This window comes from Sipha flava, unplaced genomic scaffold (assembly GCF_003268045.1).
Source record: "Sipha flava isolate LNK unplaced genomic scaffold, YSA_version1 38_pilon_pilon, whole genome shotgun sequence".
Lineage (NCBI taxonomy): Eukaryota > Metazoa > Arthropoda > Insecta > Hemiptera > Aphididae > Sipha > Sipha flava.
In genome coordinates, this window is record NW_020273099.1 from 2,679,386 (window position 1) to 2,704,063 (window position 24,678).

A 24,678-nucleotide genomic window follows, 5' to 3' on the forward strand; every position below is an offset into this window, starting at 1 on the left:
AATAATAATACTAATATTATTGAATTACTACAATACAATAATTCTTTTTTAAAATATCTATAAATACATTTATAAGAACTATCGTATCGGTTTCAATTATTATCTACTCTTGCATTAGATTGTATTCAGGTGCAAGTTGAACGTTTAATCGAACCCCAACACGTTGGAGTCCGGGGCATAACACTTTAATTTATACTACCTTTAACATTTCGCTACTCGTGTCATTGATTAATACATATTCTTATTACAATTTATCGTCATTATACCATCAGCAGTCAAAGGAAAAGGAAGAAAAAACACACGCATACACACAAAAACCGGTAGTTGTAATGTACAGAAAAATATAGTTTTATTACACGGACGAACGGCAAATGTGTGGAGGACTAAGAAGGGTGGGAGGTTTAGATAAATAAATAAACAAACAAATAAATAAATAAATAAACTAAACGAATAAATAAAAAATCATACAAACACATAAATAAAGAACACGCGTCGTAGGGAAAGAATGAAATACCAGTAAACGGCGTCGGGTTCTTACGACGCGATGACGACGGTGTCGAAGCGGTCAGCATGCGCAGTGTCGCGTCAAGTGTTGTTGGTCGGTATGTAGGCGATCGGCGACAACGGGTACGACATGTGACCGACGGTGGCCTCGTCGTCCGCGTCCTCGTCGCCGGTCAAGCTGGAAGCGGGACGACCGGGGCCGGACGGGCTGTCGTCGGACGACGACGACGACGACGACGACGACGACGAGTGGACGGCTGCGGCCGGTGCGGCGTGCACGACGGTCACGCGATGTGGTGGTTGGTCGACGTGTACGTGGCCCTGCAAGTGGTACGCGGCGCCGCCCTCGTCCATGGTCAGGTGACGGGCGTAGCTGTACGGCGCGGACGAGTACGAGGCCCCGTGCACCAAGTGATCGTGGTCGTAGATGGCCGGCTTGGTGATGATCTCGTAGTGCGACGTCTTGCCGTAGCCGCCGCCGCCGCCGCCGCCGCCGCCTTGGCCCTTGAGCGCGCACACGGCCGCCAGCACCAGCGCGAGCATGGCCGTCATCAGCGCCTTGCCGGACATGGCGGCCAGCGCCGCGAACGCGATAGCCGCCAGCGTGCCGGCCGACCACAGGGCCGCATGCATCCCGTTCTTTTTGCCCCGTCCTGTGGCAACAACAAAGCACACGCAGGGATTGTCAAGTAATTGCAATACTTATTGGTGCCGTTGAGTTATTACTGGTTCGCAGTGGCGGAACTACTAGGCTCGTGGATACGATTTTTCTTTTTGGGAGGCCCTATGTAATCCAACTTTCTAAATGTCGAAATATTTGTTTGTATACGATAAAAATTAAAAATAAAATAAATATTCGTAGTTAGTTAATAATTTTATAAATTATCATTACAACATCAATAATAATAATAATAATAATATTAATTTTGTAATTACGACAAATGATAATGATTTTTTTCTATTAGGATCTTGAACTAACGTCTTCACAAACTACGAAAAATTCAATTTTTTTTAGAACCCACATTTTCCATCGAAATCATCGCAAGAACATTTTAGACCTAATTTTTAATTCATTTAAATGTTAAGAATTTCCTTTCGGAATATGCTACACTAACCGTTAATGTAAAAAACAAGTAAAATGCTGTACTGTTATAATGCATTTTTCACATTTATTAATAATAATTTAAATGCCATCATGTTGACATCGGATAATCCGTATACTCGTTCAGTAATCACTTATCAGTATACTTTGTATTATTTTGATATTCCATGATTTTATTTACTAGAACTGAAATTTTTTTAAACGGTATAAGATTTTACTGCAATTTTTTTTTAACAATGAAGCGAAAATTTTTCTAAATTCTTGTATTTTTAATATCTAAAGAAACATTTTTGATAATTGAGTTCCGTTTTACATAAATTATTCGACGTGTTAAAAATAACGGATGATGGTAAATTTAGTAAATTAGTAGTGGCTTGTGTTTGTTTATTTTGAGTTTAGACAAGTATACAAAACGATTAGTGTAATGGTCTTGAGACTAAATTTATTAGATATTTGTTTTTCTTTGCTTTTAAATATGAAACAATGTTATATTTGTTACGCTATAATATAGTGTAACAGATATACTATTGATATTAAAATGTACAATTCAAATATTTAACACTCTTAATCTTCTCAAGTATGTTTATTTATTATTCTGATAGTTCTTAACACAGCAGTTAACTATTTAAAAATTAATATTAAAGTTAGAGATTTTAGTAAATTTCATAATGTAATTAGGTATTTATTTTTTTTTTTTTTTTTGTTTTATGACATAGGTATTGAGATTGGGAATTTATTGTTGTCAACAGTTCAATGTTTTATTGAGCTAGTTCAAATCGGTTTGGTCAAGAGCGTGTTTCATGACCGCTTTGATACGGCTATGTATATGAACTACCTATAAATACAGTGCCTACAATTATTTACTATCGCACGTATTTTGAGAAAAAAAAGTATTATTTCAAAGAGTTATTGGGTACGTGACAGATCGAATGTCCATTATTATATTTTGATGAAAACGAGAAACGCTCTATGATATGGAAAAAAATCGCGTTAAAAACGCGTAGCTGTGCATAGACCAATCGATTCATAGAAACCACGTTCGGCGACCGATCGTAATGTAATGGAAAGAGAAAAGAAACGATTGATTTACAATGAAATCAATAGCACGCGTAGTAATTGTAATTATCGCGAATCGCACACTGCGTAGCTGTTACGATTAAAATATTTCAATTAGTTACCGGTCTCCAGCAGGCCGCTGGGCAGTATGTTGACCAGCATTTGGCTGCTGAGCTTGCGCACGTTCTCCACGACGGCCGAGTCGACCAGCTTGACGCTGATGGACAGGGAATTGAGGTACGCGTCGACTTTTTCCATCAGATACCCGTCCAGCTCTTCGGCGGACTCGTTGCCCCGGACCAGCGACCTAATCACGTCCGGCGGTATACCGATACTACGGCTCTGTTGCTGCTGTTGCTGCTGCTGCTGCTGGTTGTGGTTACCGTCCGCCTGCGCCCTGATCAGTGACACCCCCGGTACTAGTTGATAGGCTCTAGCCGTTCCCAGTCGGTCGATCAGCCGCACCAAGTCCAGTTTCAGGCAGGTCATCGTGTACCGATGCAGACATTTCTTCGTCAGCACCTGTTGCGTAATACATACACACGCGTCATTCGCGTCACTATTGCCTTCCGACAAAGATGGAATGCTTATTGTAAGAATCGAATGAAAAACTCGTAAACATACAAGCATTGTACACATTATAATTAGGGAACGGATTTGAATGGAAATCGTATTTTACTAAATGTCCGAAAACATTTCTTTCTAAGCACAAAGTTCATTTCATACACCAAGGAATTAAAAAGTAACTTTAATTTTGCATTTTGTTTGCATTTCAAAGACTTTTTTTTATATTTTAGTGCATTTTCATTTTTCTTAGTCATTTCCATATAAGATTGGATAGAATTTGATAAAAGTTTGGTTGAATTGATTGTATTCATATATTGAAATTCTTATCAAACACAAGGTAAAAGTATAACGAATGAATTTATCTAAATTGTATATTAGTATATTCATTTCTTGGAAATAATTTTCAAGGTAAAAGGTAGAAGATGACAAATAATTAATAAGAATAAAAATTGATAAAATAATTTTCATAGCACTTTTTTAGTGTTTTTTTAAAAAAATTTATGAGTGCACTAAATCGTGTTTTTTAAAGCATTTTTCTTGTTTTTTAGAGCATTTAAATCCGTTCCTTTCCTAGTTTTAATGTTAATAATGATACCACTTATTTATCGAGAGGCTTTCAACATTAGTCTACAACTATGGGGGGGGGGGGGTTATACTTTGATTTTCGTTCGCATGGAACAATTGGCCGGAGGCTGTAAAAACTTTTTACGATTTTGAAATTAAATCAAATTTATACTCTATACACACAGGATGATTTTTTCACTATGTTAAGAATACTATAGGAAAATTAATGTACTAAATGGTTGTATATATTTCTCAGTACACAGATTTATTGAATCTCTTAAGAAATATTCCATGGTACCTTCAACTTTTGTTTTTCAAAAGAAAACACTATATTTTTTCTTGAAATAATTATTTAGTAATTAGGAGCTCCGAAAGTAATGGTCAAAATATATATTGTCTATGTTGTAGCCAAAATTCCCGTATAAATATTAAATTAATTTAAGAAATCGCACAGTGCACGATATATAGGTGCATAGAGTATTACTGCATAAGCGTTTTGAGTTCAACTCAAAAACTAAAAACTTACTTAAACTCTACAAAAAAATCTTATTTCCAGTTTGAATTGGCAAAATTTAATAACAAATAATTAATTTTCAAAATATATTAAATTTTGAATCAAATCATGGGAAGTGGTTACAAATTTCAAGCTTTCTTTCAGATGTGCACATAGGACACACACAAACACTCGTATACTTGTGTAACGTATTCTTTGCATTTGGTAGACGATGATTGTGAGTTTCTATCAGTCTTAAAATAAATAATGATGTATAACGAACACGTTGAAAACTCTGTGATCGGTGGTCTATGGCGAAACGGAAAAGTATGCACCGTTGAAAGATGTTTGCAAGTGGATTAGAGATTTTCCCGTACACGTTTTTTTTTTTTTATGTACTCAGAGCATCTACTCGTGTACAGCAAATACAGATAAGTCTGCATACATTGATGAGTCGTAAAATTAATGATTTTCCAAGAAATCTGCGCTACGTACTATATTATAGTGGTAATCGATGTTCTCTTTGATGTGACCGTTCGTAAAAAATCTTTGTACACGCACACGGGTTAGTCTATTGCAATGGTGATAAATGAATTAATTGATATTACAGTGATAGCGTGGAAAAAATTAGATGGCGTATCTGTGCGGTACCGTGACCAAAGAAGACGGGGGGGGGGACACGAGAAAACAAATAATTATCCTAGATCCTCATCTGCCCACATGAAAAAGAAACGGGTGGTGTAATTTACATTTTTTTTTTCGAATTATTCCAAATCCAAAATCAATTGAAAGCGATATGTTCACTTCTCAGTAAGCACATGTTGATATATTGGACCAGCAAAATTTAGATTTTCTTTCAGAGTGATTGAAATTACGTCGTTCTATAAGTGATGTACCGATTTTTATACAAAAATTATTATCGATCTATAAAGTGGATATTATATACTTTTTTATTTTCTTAGACAAAGATAATTACTACAATTACGCAGTTAAAAGCGAAAAAAAATAATAGTGTCCGGTAAATACAAAATCTGGTCGTTATAATAAATAATAAAATTAATTCGATTTGTGTGGATAAAAGAGAAAACCATACTCTTCATTACTTAAGCGATTACACCTATAACCTGTTGACCATATCGCGGATACAAGTAAAATATTATAATATATGGTTATTTTTAGGGCTCGGATTTATATGTACTTACATATTTTACTGTGACTTAATAAACTAATTTAAGTAAGTGATACATTTGTGTTGAGTGATTTTAAATAAAATTAACTATATTTCATTTTACATATTTTCCTACATATTTAGGTAATTATATATATTTTTTTTTATTAAATTTGTTAATAATAACATATGAACACGATGAACTTTTTATAATATACATTTTCCGTATTTCCAAAAGTACGTAAACAAAATAATATTAATCATTGAACTTAATCTATAGTCAATACAGGTTCGAGTTCCGATTAACGATAAACGATTGATTGTTATTTATTATTTTATTAATAATAACGCGTTTGCGTTCCAAGTATTGAAGAGTTAGTATACCTACGCTAACGCACATGTCAGAGGAAATAGTTGAACAACTTGAAACTTCAAAAATGACTTTAGTTCAATAGTTCAAAGTTTAGGACTCATAGAAGAATCTGTAAAATTTATAAAACGTATAGAAGTACCAGGACCATTGGGAGTGATAGTAGAAAAAAAAATGCACATTGTATTAAATTAAAATCCTGGTTTAAACTGCCTTAAATTAATTAGAAACATCTAATGGTACATAAATGAGATAATACTGTGGATTGAGCTCACTCCTTTGGTCATTGCAAGTATTAAATATATACCGATTACATCATTTGAAGTTGAGCGTTCTTTTAGTCGGTACAAATCAGTTTTACGGCCAAATCGTAAAACACTCAGCTTTAACAGTTTGAGTATTTCATTGCTATCAAGATCAACTAAGGTTTAACTTCATAATAATTTCGGTTCGATTGTTTTAATTTTTTGTCATGGATAAATAAAGGTGTAGTTTTATTTGTAATTTTTTTTTATAAACTTTCATATTTTAATTTTTTATCGCATATAAAGTGATTTTTTTTATTACCTATATATAAACCCGATCCCTAGTTATTATTATCAAATTATTTTATTAAGAATTGAATCAAGATTTTCAACCAAATTCTTACGTATCATCACTTTATATTTTTAGGAACACTATATGTTTTAGCCTTTTAATTGTGGACGACGCTGTTTTAATGAAAATGAAATACAGAACAACAATAGTGATTCGAATTTCGATATGCGGAAGATGACCATTTATTAAACGGCGGAAATCAGAATGTACTCGTTGTACAATTCGAGATTATTTATTACTCGTAGGGATGGATTCGGATGAAATATCGTCAGGAACCAACGGTCTTAAGTCAGTATCGTATGCACGTAATTCTCGAAACATCACCATTTCGGACGGTAAAACCGTGTTCCGTGTTTGACGTATAAAACCGGACCGTGAACGTATCCCGAAACGATTTAGTGCAACCGGATCAGTCGTATGAAGGGATGTTTCGCGAACTGTTCCGCGACGTGCAATGTTCGTCGTAAAAACGTTGGGACGTAACCGACGAATCGCTTAAGTGCAAGATCACCGTAACATAGCGGGTACGTTATGCGTTTTGGTTGTGGTCGTGACCACGATCACCAGCCGAAGAACACGTATTCGCACGCACCCGCCGGTCGAAGTGTTCGCCCGGCGTTCGGGGCGGGAAACGAATAGAAAAAAAAAAAAACCAATTACCTGTTTGAGGAGCTCCATGTTGGCCGTGTCGTCGTTCCTGGCGTGGTGTTGCGCGGCCGCGATGGACGGCGGCACCGGTAGCTGTTGCGCGCCGACCACCTGTTCGGTGGGCGATTGTTCCGCGCCGCCGTGCGCCGCCGCTGCCGTCGCCTTCAGCGAACACATCGCGCACAAAGCGACCACGATGGACGCGCCCACCCGTTTACGCGACGCGCACATGTTGGCCGTGCGGTTGACGTGCGACGATACGCTACTGCTGTTATGGTTTCGGGTGTGCACCGCGGGTACGGTAACGAAGCGACGACGATATGATTATAAATCGTGTTATCGGAACGGAATAAATCCACAAACTGGGACCGTTCGTTGGCGCACGGGTAGTTTTTATACAGCCGCGTAACGAAACGATTATCGCGACGGTGGAAGAGTGTGCATACAATATGTGCGCGCACGAGCGCGCGTGCGGCGATTGACGGACACAGGCACGGAGAGAGAGAGAGAGAGAGAGAGAGAGAGAGAGAGAGAGAGAGAGAGAGTAAAGGAATGAGAAAACGAAAGAAAAAAAAAAGGAAAAACGGATAGCAATGGGGGTAAGAGAAAAAAAGAAAATTTGGGAAAAAAAAAACCGATGTTGGAAATCGCATTTCGTAGGTAAAAGTAAACGAGCCGGTGATTCGGCATAAACATTTTTTGATGTGTGTCAAGAGGGTATGGAACAGGAGATTTCGGCGCGGAAAATTATAATTATCACGGCCGCCGCGATTTCAATGGGCCTCGTGGCGTTTTTTTCCCTCCCAATCGCACGCAACCGCCGACGGTTTTTACAGGCCTTTTTATTTTATTTTTTTTTTCTCGTTGTTTTGTTTCGCTTCTGTTTTTACTCATTACGAATTCGCGTGCGCGCGCTCTGAGCACGTGCACGGCTGCAATGCCGTCGTGCAAAACCGGACCGGCCTGATTACGTTTTGTCCGATTCGCATTTATACATATATACATAAACGTGTGTCGCTGTGGCTTGCGTATGAAAATAATGCCAAACGCTTGTTTATCATTGTCTGGTCAAGCTTTGCCGGCGTTTCTGTTGTGTCTTTAATTTTCCGTAAAAAACGCGAATGCACACACACACACACACACACTCGTACACACGCACGTTTATAGCATTCGAAAAACACGTTTAATTATTTTCGGGCCATGACGAGTCCGATTTTCAAGTTTGCCGGGCGTACATGCTGGCCCAGTGAAAATAGCGTGCAATGGGGTACACGTTTAATGTAATGCGATATATCCGACCGGTACGAGTGCGCGGTCGAATACGCATTAACGGTGCTGTCCTGCGGAACGTTTCTCGCGCGCTTCCGCCGGATGCTGCCACAGCGCAGTCGATCCCAAGCACCCGCGCAGCAAGTGCACGCGCTCGTACGTGTCCGTATTGCTGTTGGTTTTTGACGAGAACGGATTTCAGCCGCGAAAACCCACCCTTCGGCGTTGAACAGTTGAAGTGTCTGCTGGACGAGAGGTCATCCGCGTCACATTCGTTCGATCGACGACCACCGGCCAGGACGAGGGTGACGGCTACGGGGACACCATGCAATACGCGTAATAGAAGTATAATTTGCGGACGGGGAAAGGAGGGGGAAAAAAAATCTAGCAATTAAAAGAAATAGGAAAAAAAAAAAACACAATCAAACGATTTTTACACGCGAAACGTTTCGTTCAAATCGCAGTGGCTCCGACGCCATTGTTTGACGCGGTTCGGCAAACGATTTTTCGCCGATTCACATGACATCAGCTCCTGAGGCACAGGTAGCGGATCACCCCGAATAATACGCAGCATTCAGTGCACAGCTATTGTCGGTCGTCAGTCATTAACCTCGTGCACATCCCGGCGACAACTAGTAGTCAACGTAGTCTGTCAGCTCCGTTCGTAGCCGTCCACCACGGTCGGTATCATGCACCCGTCGGCTTCGTTTCTGCCGCCGCTGTGTCTCGTCCTGTATCTGACCGGAAACGTCCTGGCAGCCGCGGATCAATCCGATCTCGGCCCGGCGTCCGACGAGAACTCCACGTTGACCACCAACCCGCAGGTACGGTACATATTTCATTATTAGTGCTCACAGGCATCCCGGTCAGGTCACAACTGTTGACCCGGCTCGGCTGAAACACCCCGGTTGTCGTGCGAGACTGAACGCGGTTTATGCGTTGTAGAAATGGGTAGAAACATGATCCCAACTGGAATAGAGAAAAAAAATTGATTCGTACCATCCGAGTCACTGGTGTGATTTATTATACTAATAGTTTATATTGTATAACGTACGGTAAAACTTTCTAAACTCAATCTAGGTACATGTCAATATTGTTTAAACGTTTAATTTGTGTTCAAATATTCATGTCTCATGAGAACCAAAAGAGAATAATACGTCCACGCGAGTTTTAATGTACGAACTTATTGATTTTCTTTGCAAACCATTAATTGCTTTAAACGTCAATGTATGGTTTTATTGTATTCTTTTAATTTCTACACATTTTATTTTCAATCAATTTGCTAATAACTTAGTTCATGTCACTATGATCAAATTAAACCTCTACTATTTACGAATTTAATTCTACGCGTTGATCGGAAAATTATTATTTTTTCATCTTAAAAGCAAATGGTTTTTTCCTGATTATCGGTATGTAGTTGCAAGTTACAAATATTTAGAAATATTTCTGTTGTTTTAGCTACCATCAAAAATAAAATATTTTAAAATAGTTACTTAAAATTAAAATAGTCTTAATAATAATTTGTAATTTGGTACTTCAATAGTATAATGAATTTCACAATTGTCGCTTGAGTTTGTATAATAGGTAGTTGGGGTATTCGTATTTTAATTTAAAAGCTCTGATATCCTATTTTTATTACAAAATTTTTCAAAATAAAGATCTGTTTACTTTTGAAAAATAATTTAAACAATTTGAGATCCATAGGTAAAATCAAAAATGTGAAATCTACGCATTTATTTATTAAAAACAATATTGAAACTATTACAGTCATGTAATATATATATATACACATTTCAAATTTCTTTGTAACTAATTAAATAGTATGGTAATAAATTAAATCTTTTTTTTTTTATTGAAAACGGATCAATCACCAGTGGCGGCACATACCATTGTGCACAATATCACGTGAACCAGTTAAAAAAATTATATATAAAAAATATTAGATTCTTATATTAAATTATAATTAGTTATTACACACATAGACTGTAACTAACAAAAATATTTATTAAAGAATAAAAATGTTTGGATCTTTTCGCGTTGAGAAGTTTGTCTATTAACGATTAAATAATTAGTGGAGCACACATTCGTTGTGAAAAAATTAGCTAAACGCGTAGAGACTTCGGTTAATAATACATAGCTTTATCTGGAGCTCAAACCATATGTGCACCGGACTTATTTTTATCATTCGGCGTATAGCATCGATGGTGGAAACAATATTTTGTGTTTATATTTCATACATAATTAATTATTTTTTTCGAATTGATTTTTATTTTACCGTGATGAAGAGCTTAGAGAGCTTAAGAAAATTAAATTTTGATAAGTACGTTATATGTACACCTACACCTATAACAAAATTCATTTTTTTTTATCCTCCGCCTATATAGATATCTTACAAATTTATTTGTGAATCATCTTACGTGAACCCTCACGAACCACTACTGACAAGCACCTCACTTGGACATAATATTATATCGATACATCGCATGCCATTTTTTTATAATAACATCAGTTTAACGACATCCATAATTCGATGGCCATTGTAAATTTTTTCATAAGTTTATGAAACCGGTTGAAGTTTGAAAAATCAGGTGATTTGTAGACATTTTAATAAGTTTGTTCGTCATCACCCAATAAGAGTGAAATAATATACGAAATTTGTTTTATTGATGTTTACATGGCGTAGTATTTATAGTTTTAACATAAATATTTTTGCATTTATAATATTTTGTAAATTTGAGCGTTTTTTTTGTCCGTAAAACCGATTAATACGATTCCGTTTCTGTAAAACCATTGATTGTTGTACAGCATGGTTGACCGATAATGAAAAATCATTTGATTAATTTTTTTTTTCTCTGCCCCATTTGTTTCTTACCTATAAGTCCTATTGTTGTGTGTCATTATTGAACTGCTGTTATGCCACGCGCTGAATAATAATGGCAACAAAAATCATATCATTGTATTACTATTGAATAATTGCGTTGGATAAACGTATCAGTTGCCGTAACCGATTACCGTCATAATATTAATATTTTTTATCAATAGTTATCTGCCATCATTCGGATATTCACATTAAAAAGTACTATTCGTACAAAAAGCACCTTGTGCTCCGTAAAAATGTTTTCCGGAAATACATATATAATAACACATTTTTACACAACAGAAAATATTAATTTTCCTCGGACTGAAGTCGTTCTTACGGTGTACAAAATAGACTCTCAGAACCGGTAATAATAAATTATAGTATATTAGAAATGATAAAAAACACAATTTGCCGACACCACAGACTCGTTTAATCGATATTAATTGGCACAGTTTTCATTTGACCTTATAGTGTATTGTTGAATTTCATAGAAAATACGAAACATCAAAATCGAGGGGAACAAAGTGCATATGCCACACCGAATTCATGATATTGTCGACTTCTTGAAATCATAAACTTCGTTGCCGAATTCACTTACGATAACTGTAAGGTCATAAAATTGCAGATCATACGAAATACATGAAAAAATCTGCCTAATTCATGAAAAAAGGCCATAAAAGGTTTCCAATTTCATGAACTCATTAGCTTTATTGTCGAATTCACGTATTCGGCAACGGTGTTGCTGATTTCATGACATCGACAATATTGCGAATTGAACGCACACACTCGTAAATCGACTGTAACGATCGTTTAATAGGAGTTGCGTGTAGGCAATTTCTCAATTTTTTGACAGTATCGTTGTTGGTTGTTGTTATTGTTGCTCAATATAGGTAACCAATATAGGTAATGTGATTAATTTCTATCTTGACTAAAAAAAATAAAAATACACATCTTTATGAAAGTATGTAGGTAATATTTCATTAATAAACTATTTATATTTATAGGTATTGCGTTCATATAAAACATCAGATCACTAATAAAGTATTTATATGCTTATCATTATATTTAATATAAATCTCAACCATAAAATTAACTCTATTGTTTCTTATTGAATTTCGTTCTAATTTTTTTTTTTAGCCATTTTCTTGGTATAACTTATGCTATTCTGGTGCTAAATATTTTATTAATATGATTATCATTTTTTATTATATTATTGCGTATAAATATGAAATTAATTATAATGTAAAACATGTAAAAATTTGACAATCTTATTGTATTTCACGTGCGTAACTATTTATTACCTACTTTATAATCGAAAACTTACTTCAAGATGTAATACGATTCGTTTTTTTAACAAAAAAAAATATTTTTGTACGATAATGGATTAGGCCTACAAATAGGAATCGATTTGGAAAATAGATAGAAGAACAGTATTTCGAAATCCTTATTTTTTGATTAACAATAAAATAATTTCTATTGCTCATTCTTTCTTTTTCTCTCACATTCACATATACATACACGGATACACTTTCATTGTGTATCTAATTAAGTTTATGGAAAAAAAAAAAAAACATCAGTCAGTGAATTAATGTAAAATATAATCTGTGTCGAGACTGAATAATGACTTGGACATTCCTATTTGCAATACTGTACCATTTTTTTTTCTTCTTTATATATTCAATACACTTTTAATATACTAATACATCTCGAATGGTATTTTTCGTAAATGGCCATACCACATTTGTTTATATTTCATGGAAACTGTAATGTGTAACATTCTTTAGCAAATATTATGGTTGATTGATGCTTTCAATCTTAGATCACTACTGGTTTTAGAATACCATATGTTTAGGATTTAATTCTCTATTCATATCAATGAAACTGAAATATCTTAATGGTAATAGATTTGAAATTTCAAGCTTGTTAGGTCCGGTAGTATTTTTTTCGTTAGATATTTCGTTCTTCGATGATTTTTCGTTTTGTTACATGGGATATTTTAAACTTTCAGTACACGGTTATTTGATTGAAATAAAATAATTATTGTAGATATTTTGATACTTTTTAGTCAAATATATTAAAGGAACGTTACTATATCTTAGCCTTACTTTGTGCACGATTTTCTGGGACTATTATATTCTTTTTGAAACAATACTAAATAGAATCAAATTATTTCATTGGAATTTATTAAGCCAATTAAACAAAACGTAATATATTAGGTACCTTATAATTTGTCATTTATACAGATTACTTATTTTTTTATTTTTTGACGGATCTTTTCCGTTATTCACTACCTCTCGATAAATGTTCTATTGCCCTAAAAACTGTATCTTATCTTATCTAATATAAATAAAATTAAACTGATAGACTTATGGTTAATGACTATTAACCCGAAACAGAAGGTATCTGGTTTTAATCTCTTATCACATAGGTTTCCAAAGTGTGCGCCGCGGCGCCCTAGTGTACCGCGATGTATGTATAAGGGTGTGCTGTGCCGTCATGAAATACTATCGGATCTAACATTTTTCTTATGATTAGTCATGTTATGACTTAGATAAGGGCGCCCTGAAAAAACCTTGAATCAAAAAGGGCGCCTTGAGTCGAAAAAGTTTGGGAAGCACTGTCTTATCGTAACAAAAATTGTTTGTATTTCTTTTTTCTTGAAAAATCGGAACTTTAATCTAAAAAATTTTAGGACTTACTTCGTTACGCCTCCCGGGTTTACACTGCAGTGTCACTGCGTTGCATTTTTCGGGGGGATGGGGCTTTTCCCCAAGGGGAATTATAGTCTAAGCCTAATCTTGTTTTTATACAAACCTTGATACTATTGCAAATGGGAACCTAAAACCTCGCTGCGCGATTATCACATATCACATAGACTACAAATACAAGGTATCTTATTATATCTAAACAATCATTTACAAAGTTATAATTTATTTTTACCGTGGATTGGTATAAAATTTCCTTTTCAAATTTTCTATTACAATATGAAATAATCAAAAGATAAAAAGGCTGGGTCAATAGTACAAATACCAATCGAAATCAGCTAAGTAGTCAGTATATGAATAATAGTGATTCTGTACTTTTTCAATATTTTTCAAAAATATTCCAGTTATTAAAACGAAAAGTTGAAAATTTGATTAAAATGACTTTAATACTCTTAAATTAAAAGGCAGGTAAATTTTAAAAATGATTATGAAATCTATTATACGAGTAAATTAAATTCCTATACTATGAGGCTAGAAGTCCAAATCGCGTTGAATTTACTTTATTATAAAGATGTAACGCCATAATGTTGTAACATTAAAATATAAACTTCGAAAAATACTGATGAGTATAAATTAAATTTCTGAAGTGTAAAATTACAATGATGAATTACAAGTTTTTAACGGAATAAAAAATGTCTGTGTTCGAAAAAAAAATGTATAAACATATTGTTTTGATCACCAATGGTAAAAATATGATTATAATATTCGTACATAAACTGTATACATTTCGGTGAGAATTTATGATTAATTTTTAGTGATACCGTACCGTATATTTGTTCACATAAGCAGCTATACAAGCATTACAACAATTTAAAAAAATACTCTCTAAATAGGTAAATCTTATAATATATAAATAATCGAAAAAACGATACGGACATTTTAAGAACCTACACATACAATATATAATAATGAAAAAATATAAATGAACTAATATACCATAATCGAGTAAAATCCACTCTCACTCATCCTAGCTCAATAGACTGCATTACAAACAAAAATTACGTATTATTATATTACTTTACCGTTCTTATAATTTTCTATGAATTATGGAAATATGCAACGATAAACGTGATTTTACTGTGCATATTATAATATTATTTATGCTTCATCAAACGATATACGCGTTAGCTTTGAATTGAATCATCGAAAATAAATATATTTTTTATGACATCTAATAATATTAGTATTACATGATAATCGTGTAAATAACTCGTTATTCCTATGTCGGAGCAAATTAACTACATAATGTGCTAAAAAGTATTTTCACTTATAAAAACGTCGAATAACTTAGAAGATTATTTTGAACAGATCTGTTTAAAAACAAGTAAAATTTGTAATCATAAATCAACTTAAATTCATGTACTCATATGTCGAAAACGGTTCGTGCTTAGAACGTTTCGGAGAGAACCGAAATTTATATACGCACGTATACACTTGGCCACGCATCATAATACGTGTACAAACGTGTAAACGATGTGCGTATTACACAGTCGAATCGCGTGAAATCATTAACCGGGTATACGGTATTATCATTTTTTTTTTTTTTTTTATTTCATTACGAGAAAAAGAAAATGAATGACTAAATAATATCTAATAAGCAAATAAAACGATTTTCCCTTTTCGTAGGGAATGTTACGTTTACACAATACCTACGTTATCGTATATCTTATACAAATATAATAATAATACTGCTAATAATAATAATATTCCTATTATTGTTGTTGTTATCTTTAATGACCTGCATTTTGTTGATACGGCCATTAGTGACGGATCAGACGTGCTCTACATCTGCGGCGCATAACCTTTTCATCGCATATAATGCAATATGCACACATTTCTCCGTCGAGTTTCACGCTCAACCCAGGAGGAGTCGTTGGTGGTGCGCACTTGTTGATGATTTCGGATTTGTAACGATTGATTTTTGAACGATTAATTACTGTAACGACGGGCAACCCGTGCATTCGTTACCGCTGCAGGAAATACGCCCGACGGTTATTATAATCCGTCTCCGTGAAAACCGTCGTAGATCCGGAGTGTGCCGAAAGTTTATCCGTAAAAGGATTTCCGTGTGTTTTTGGATCGGATCTCGAAAATATTAGCTAAAACTAGAAATTTTTACTCTCAACCTAATGGTCTAACATTAACGAATTACGTTTGTACGAATGTCGTCGTGATTCGTCGTGTGCTATGTCAGTTACAATACTTATTCAACGTATTTATCCTTTATATGTGATTTGGCAAAAATAGCAACGAAGATAAAATTTGATGTACATAAGCGAAAAAAATGTGTGGCAATATAATATTGACATTATTCAAATGTACACACTACATACGGCATACCATAATCCCCCATTGTAATTTGTCGACCAAAATAAATCAACAGGTTAAGCGCCACGTCATTTTTCGGTGCATTGCTAAAAGCACCACGTGTACCGTTTTTGATACACTTGTTGTTTTACGGATAAGTTTCTGTGTACCATTATAGGTACACGGGAGTCTTTGCCTAAAAATGTTAAATGTACCTCTTGTGGTACACATAAATACGATTTTAACACAGGAAAATATTTCTTAGTCCACCAGAAAACAAATTTATGACTTGAAATATTGAAATATTAAAAATTTAATTTTTTTAGGTAAAAAAAATAAAAAAAAACATTTATAATCTTAAATAATGTATTTATTTCATATTATTATTAAATATTATAATATATTATGATTAGAAATATTGGGTGGACTGTGCTATAGTTCTTTTTTTGTATCGTATTAACTCAGTGTACTTGATATAATTTTTTCGATCTCAAGTATCGTTGTGATATCGACGGGTCAGGCTAAGGCATGGGAAAAAAGTTCCCGAGTAAAATGTGATTTTCTATCAGGTACCGTGTTGATGTTGTTTTCATTTAAAACAAAAATGCTTGTTTTTGTTTTGTATTTTCAACAAACCTTGTAGGTATTCGCGAGTGGAAAAAAAAAAGTACAAGACGCGTATCTAAAACATTTCTGTTGGCTAGAACTATAGACGTAATTATTGCAGTGCGGCGGCGGTGGTGCGTATAAAATTTTTATAGCTTGGATTCGAGATGCGCGATCGTACCATCACAGTGTTGCACACTAAATGGTATTAATATATTATAACGACTTGGACGTGTTCAACGGTGTGTTACAAATATATCTGTTTACAGTCTCCGCAGTTCGTTCACTGCGTAGAAGTATCTATTAAAATATTATTATGGTCCTTTCTACCGATACGAGATAAATTCTTATAATGGAATGGATGTATACGACTTGAGAAAAAAAAATTGTAAAAAACACGAAATCAATAGCCCCCCCTCTTTAGGCACGCCCTTGCCTCAAATACTGATAATCATTTTCCTCGTTAGAGATCACACAATTATTTACACTATTCATTATGCGAAATTTATAAAAATCATAACATGATTAAATTATATAATAATTATAATAAAGTAAAATATTATTTTCTTTCTGGTACAGTGTATTTAAAATGTTTCTATGATATATCAATAATTATGTTATAATTATAGGCATCGTTTTACTTTTACATTTTTATAATTGTTTAATTTATCTATAGCTGTTAGAGATAAAATATATCCTTAATTTTTTTTTTTTTTTTTTTTTGATGATAATATTGGTATTGTGGAGTACGTTTTTATTTAGGTTTCCATAATTAATTCAGTGATTTCAATGGTATAATGTTTAAAGCAATAAATAGAAGTTTTGGAAAAGTGCAAAAAAAAAAAAAAAGACCCGTGATAGATTCTTATTATTTTTAATCTGGATACACAATAAAATAAAATTACAGTACACGTTCGACGGTTGACTGAGCAGCATGTTTGTTTTGTTTACTGTCCTTTCTTATCGATTTATAGCTGTTGATAGTACAGTACAGTTTACACACACAGCCATCATACGGGTAATATGATTTTATTTACAACACTGGTTTATTATCAATCGGGGTAGATAATCACGATTTTATACGATAGACAACCCAACGCCACACTCCAGATATGCCAACATACGATTATCAAAATGCAAATAACACTAACAATCAAAACAATACTCTTCGTGAAAAATTGATAGTATTCATCTAAAAATTCATTTAGAACCAACTTAACCATCGAACAAATAGATCAAAATATAAACGAAGCTATAAACTTACAAACAATGAAAAATAAAAAAAGCTCCCCTGAAACAATGGCAAGCCATAGAACTCTTAAAATAAACTAAACTATTGTACTAATAATAATAGATAGTATTAAGTAAATTGAATACTTAACAGCAATTAGTAAATGTACCCACCCTTCAAACATCATTTAAAAATTAGTTGAAAAACATCTAAAAATCAAAATCAACGATACTACAATCTCGATTAGAGAGTTCGATAAAACATCTAATAAAATAATTTTTTTAAAAGTTTATCGAATGATCCCTTACAATATTATTATGAAGGCACTTCATGATTTTAAAATAAGAACATCATCCCTGATCACAAATTTAAAATATAATTTTTCCACAGATCACTTTTCACATATTGTTAGTTTTCGAAGACCGCTATATATTAATCCGAAAGATTTCTCCCTCTTACCTATTTCTATAACAATTACCCAAGATGATGCCACCTTTCATATATTCATAGCAGATGACTCAATTTCATGTTTTTTATATGTAAAATGTATAAATCACTATATATATTTTTTTTAATTTGGAACTAAAATTGTAAATTGCAGCCGAAGTTTAATAAAATGTTAATATAAAAAAAAAAAAAACCCGTTGTAATTGGTTTTATATTTTTAATATTATATGTTTAATTTATTTAAAATATTTCTTTGTACAAAAAACTTTTCTACCGCAACCATAAAGCTATACATAGGATCGCCATTCATTTTATATGATGTTGCCGGCCCTTCAACGTCAACACTAATATTAATAAAAGTTAATAGTTAGTATTATAGTTGATATTATACTGTTAATTAAAATATTAAATTTACAAAATAATATCGAGTTTTCTTGATCTTTGAGCCATCATATCAAGAACTTTTTTATCATCAATTGGGATTTCTCTGTGGACGGCCAACAATGTTAAACCGTCAGGACGGTTCAATGAATGACATAAAATTACGAAAAACATGAAGTTGGAAAATTAATTTTTTATATCTTTTGAAAAAAAAAAAAAAATGTATTACACTTGAACGACTTCGTAGTTCACTAGTAAAATGTTATTTTTGCGTCGCGACTGTTGCAGGATAACTCGACGACGGCGGCGGTGCGGTGCGCGAACAACTACACGATGACGTGCGTCAAGAGGGACGTGCTGGTGTTCTTGGACGCGTTGGACGCGGAACGGAGCTACGAGATCTATCCGGGTTTCACGATTTACCAGCGGCGTTCGTCCGGCGGCGACGGCGCGGCGCCGTCCAACGAGTCGTTGGACGCGGCCAACTCGACGCGGCTGGACCAGCTGATCACCAAACGGCTGAACGATTACGTGGACAGCATCGATCTGCGCGTGAAGCTGCTCAACCCGATCGACACGACGGCCCGGTCGGTGAGCAACACCGTGCTCGAGCGGATACTGCCGTTCCTCCGGATGAGTATGACCAAACGCATATTGTTACTAATCACCGTCAAGTCGCTGCGATACGTTCTGCCCAAACTGTTGGCAATGCTGTGAACGACCAGCGGGTGTTGCGTTTAGATTTAACGGTCCGAGCCAAACGGAACGGTACGACGCGCTGGGCCGTCGGCCACGAAAAGCACCGACGTTCGGTATCGCGTTGTTGTCGTGAAACGAGTCCGGTGGCCCTTCGGTTACGAATTTCGAATCTCGTTTCGCCCACAACTCCTTCAGGTCTCGTCTTCCATATATATTTTTCGCGACCATCTATAATCTATAATCGTTAAAAAACGTATTTCGTTATCAATGTATTTTTTTTTTTTTTCAAAATATTATACGTACAATCATTATAACGCTTTCGACCGGCAACGTTTATTTCGTAAGTGCATCCAGTTCGTCTTGCGGTCTCCACGAAATTTCAATAAAACGATTTTCGGACGTATTTTAAGGTCGTATCATGTTAATAGAGTATTTACGGTTTTATTTTTTAACTTAGAGCGTAATATTGTTAATTATCGATTGTCCAATGAATATAAATATAAGAACATTAAAATAATAACACTGAATCATTAATTAGGTGTAAAAATATATGGTGTTAGGGTGTAATCATACTTTTTATGCGGTTGGAAATTATAAAAAAAAAAAAAACATAAATGTTGTCGAGGACACGCACTGTGCACATAATTTATTTACAATAAAATTAAATGCTTACTATAGAAATACAGACGACATTATTGTACTACCTATTTAATATAAAATTATATGTACACATTGTCTCATATTATTGATTTTGTGTCCGGTAATTGGTAAATTTGTATTATGCAGTGGAGTGAAAGTCGTTTGAATTTTTCGTACGTCAACAATGAAACAAAATTATTTAGGAAACAAATTAAACTCGGTGTATGGCAATTATATTATCCGTCAACCGGTTTATTAGGTACAGTTGTTTAAAGAAAAAATAAATTAAAATCGGCGTGACGCCAGAGACACGCATCATCAACGTGTCATACCGTTTCTTCTTGCGCGGAGCCAACTGAATTTTTATATATATAAATAAAAAGGGAACTAAAAACGAATTAAAAAAAAAACCTTTGAATTTTCAAATGAAAGTTCCTCTCCTCCCTCCCCCGTGAGAATACAAATTAATTGAATAATACTTCAGCAGTAGATATTATTAAAATATATCATCGATTGTATACGTTGTACATGCTGATTATATTATAGATAGAAAACGTTATAAGTATTATAGAAATCGTATTTATGAAATGCGAACATGAGAGTATTTCGGTCGAGTAAAAAACATGGGTTTAAAAAAGGTAAAACAAGCATCTCTCCCAAAAATGAAAAAAAATATTAAGATAATATAGTTTCTTATAATAACTTGTTGTTAAACTATTACGAAGAAAAAACATATCAATTGATTTTGAACTATCACAGTTTTTCGGTTTTCAATAATCCAGGTTATTGAATATTTGGGTTACTTATCATTTTTGTAAATTAATTCATCATGTTGTGGTGTTTATAGGTATGTTAAATTATTTGTATGAGTTTATAATCATAGCGAGTTAATATGCTCGAATATTTACCTCATTTTTTGGTCTTATAGTTAAAATTAGGGCTGGGATTTTGATGTAAATGCATCTTATTTCCGATATCCCAACACACAGGTTCGTAAGAAAAAAATGAGTTATAAATGACTATGTTTAATTTAATGTAGTTTTTATTTTGCATTCTATTTGCATTTTATGACAAATTTAACTTAATATGCATTTTTAGGCCATATTTTGCTGTTTTTATGGCATTTTTCAATTTTTTATTAGAATATTTGATTATGCGTTTTGGCAATTGTTGGCTTAAAACTTGCACGCTATTTACACTTATAGACATATAGTTAATGTCAAGATCTTAATTTTAGTTTGAATATATTATTATAATTTACTACTTACTTTTTTTTAGGGTATATATTGAAGACCAATAGTTTTATTAATAATTGCAAGAAACTTAGTGAGAAGTTATAAAAATACGACAACAACTACTGCAAAAGCGAATTTTTGTTTTCTTTTATTTCAAAAAATAATAATCAAGACATAAAATGTAATATAATTCTTATATCAACGTTTGCTTCGTTGGAATAGTTTTCAAAGATAATTTTACCTAATTAAAGGGTAATTGACTATGTCATGTTTTTATTTTATTTCGAAATTGTTGTTAAAATAATTTTGGTTTGAAGAAAAGTCTAGGAAATTCAAAACAAATTTCATTATCTATACATAACTTATTTAATGAAAAATAAATGACGAGCATATACATAATATTATTAATTTTGATATAACATTACATTTTTTTTTGCCTACACACTATAATTTTGTAGTAAAATATTCATAACAATTTTTAGAAGTAGAAAAAGTTACTTGAAATTAGTAAAAATGATTTATCAGCGTTAAAAATAGCAATTTTAACAAAATCCAAAAATTTAATGAATTTCCATTTAATAGTGTTAATTATTTAGTTAAATGAATTCAAAATATTTAATGCAGTTTACGGTCATTATTTGGACATGAAACTTTCAAATTTCCATAATTTTATAGTTATTTTTTCGTAAATATGAACATTAAAATTTCAACCGGCTTTATTATGAATCATCGGGAATCATTTTTTGAAGCCAATTATACACTGATTTCAAGACTGATACTGCAATACCATTCATCCATGCCTGCAACTCACCCGACCGTCTCATTAGAATTTTCGTCTTTTTTTATAATTGATTTTTATACCATCCGTTAAATTAAGTCAGCTCTAGTCATCTTCTGTGATAATGGATGAAGTTAATTAAGAGATACAGGGCAATATACCAAGGTGTATGATATTTGCTGATATAGTTTTATTAGGAGAAACTCTGGAAGAAGTAGGTTGGATGAGTGAAGGTTGACTCTTGAAGGAAAGGGAGTATACGGAACATGATTTTGGAGAAAGATACCAAGAAGTCAAGACTATGAGCAGTACAATGACAATAAGTGGTGATGTGATAGGGGAAATCGAAAGTTTTATATATGTTGGATAATTTATACAAAAGGACGGGGGTTTTGGCATGGATGTCATGGCATTAACAGAGTATGAGTGTTGCGGTAATGAGAATGCTTAGATGGATAAGTGGAGTATCAAGAGAAGATAGAATAAGAAACAAGTATGTGAGACGTAGTATTGGTGTAGAGTCCATAGTGGACAAGATGAGAGAAAATAGACTGATATGGTTTGGGTATGTGGTGAGACGAGAGGAAAAAAATGCAGTAAGAGTTGTACTGAAAATGAACGGTGAAGGGAAAAGAGGAAGAGGAAGACCATAAAAGAGATGGTTGGATACGATTGAGAATGATATGAGGGCTGTTGGTGTGTGCGTAGGGGATATAAAAAATCGAGACGAGTGGAGGTTTAGGACAATGGTGGCTGACCCCAAATAGTTGGGAGAAATTCGAAGTAAAAGACACCATTCGTTAAATAAACACGGAAACACTGCGAACGCGTTGCAACTGCCCAAACTTGCCGGATTTGTGTCCTTACTCGTGGCCCATCAAAACTGACCCGAAGTGATTTACCGGAATACGTTTATAGAATAGTTAAAATAATTTGTATAGAATAGGGTATCGGCAGTGGGTTTTTTTTCGATTCCGACCTCCAGCTGACGCACAACGCGAACCGACCGTGCCCAAATCCAAGCGAATTTTTCTTCCCCTCACCACCATTCACGTGTCGTCAAAGTATAATATTATATTTGAAGTTGTGTCTTTATGGTTTTTAAGGTAGAAAAAAGAAGGACCACCACGGCATGTACTGGGCTGCGGGCACGATGGCCGCGGTGGGCGCGAGCGCGCTTATGGCGCTGTCGAGCAAGGCGCTGGTGACGGCCGGCGTGGCGCTGGCCATGGCCATCTACAACTGCATGAAGGGTGGCGGGGGTGGTGGTAAGGGAGGCGGCAACCACCTGACGGCCACGCTGATGGAGGAGAGTGCGGTGGTGCCGCACCGGCAGTGCGCCGAAGCCGTGGTCGACATATCCGGCGTTCACGCGTACCCGGCGGACGTGGAACGATACCCTGGGTCCCGGAAGACGGTGGACATCGTGTCGCCCGCCATGCCGGTATACCGGATTCACCAGACGTCGGAAGACTACTCGTCGTACAACCCGCCCCAGTCTCAGTCCGGACAGTACACTTAGCCGCATACCGGTCCTATACGTTCATCGCTGCAGTTTCCAGTTCCGTCCTCACAGTTATCTTTCTCCCTCAATCCCTCACTCCATCTTTCTCTCTACGAACGCGCGGGGCTGCGAATAATTCGACGGTCCGCTAGAAATCCTGTTCAATATACTTCTATACACGTTCAAAATATGATCACCATACTCGAAATCACAATGTTTGCAAGTGAAAGAATGAACACTAAAAGTGCGCATTGTTTTTCTAAAAAAAAATTAAATCGATTTCGAATTCGTAAGATATTTGAAATAAGAGTTCATTTAACTTAATGGTATGTAACAAAAAAATAAAATCTTACAGCTGGTGTTTTTTTTAACGTTGTTTAAAAATCAAAATCCAAAACTGGTACATTTTACTTTTCGTTACTTATTATGAAAATAATTTAAACAAAAACGAAATCATAATTTATTACTTGTTATTATTTGTGATTTATTATTTATTATGATTTTATAGTTTTGGTAATGTCTTGTAAAGCTTAAATCAATGTTCCATACTGTTAAAATCAAGCCAAAAACCCACGCGTTCGTAATTACCATAGCCAAGAAAGTATGAATGTCGTGGAGTAAAAATATATTATTTTATTTTAATTTTTCCCATATCGATGAATAAAATATTTTATTGGCGCTCCAAATCATATAAATAATTCACAGTGATGGTTATCAGATCACATCCAAAGGGGAATGGGAAACCAAGAGACAAATAGGTATAAAATAATTTATAAATAAAAAAATACATTTAGAATTTAAATTAATTTGATTTAGCTTATGTAATTATAAATATATGGGTTTTACACAGATAGTCACACAACTATTTTGCTGTTATATTCTTAGGTA

General features: G+C 34.3%; 2 protein-coding genes across 2 annotated transcripts; one reads left to right on the plus strand and one right to left on the minus strand.

Moving 5' to 3' along the window:
- Positions 1 to 305: 305 nt before the first annotated feature.
- LOC112688360 lies at positions 306 to 7,438 on the minus strand. The gene is made up of 3 exons (XM_025561525.1): positions 7,082 to 7,438; positions 2,785 to 3,184; positions 306 to 1,157 (listed from the first exon to the last, which is right to left on the minus strand). The coding sequence occupies exons 1-3, from the start codon at positions 7,298 to 7,300 to the stop codon at positions 586 to 588; spliced, it is 1,191 nt and encodes a 396-aa protein (XP_025417310.1). The 5' UTR covers positions 7,301 to 7,438; the 3' UTR covers positions 306 to 585.
- Positions 7,439 to 8,384: 946 nt separating this feature from the next.
- LOC112688390 lies at positions 8,385 to 24,184 on the plus strand. Its single transcript, XM_025561553.1, has 3 exons — positions 8,385 to 9,162; positions 19,224 to 19,572; positions 23,393 to 24,184. Exons 1-3 carry the CDS (start codon positions 9,028 to 9,030, stop codon positions 23,806 to 23,808), a joined length of 900 nt encoding a protein of 299 aa, XP_025417338.1. The 5' UTR covers positions 8,385 to 9,027; the 3' UTR covers positions 23,809 to 24,184.
- Positions 24,185 to 24,678: the final 494 nt, after the last annotated feature.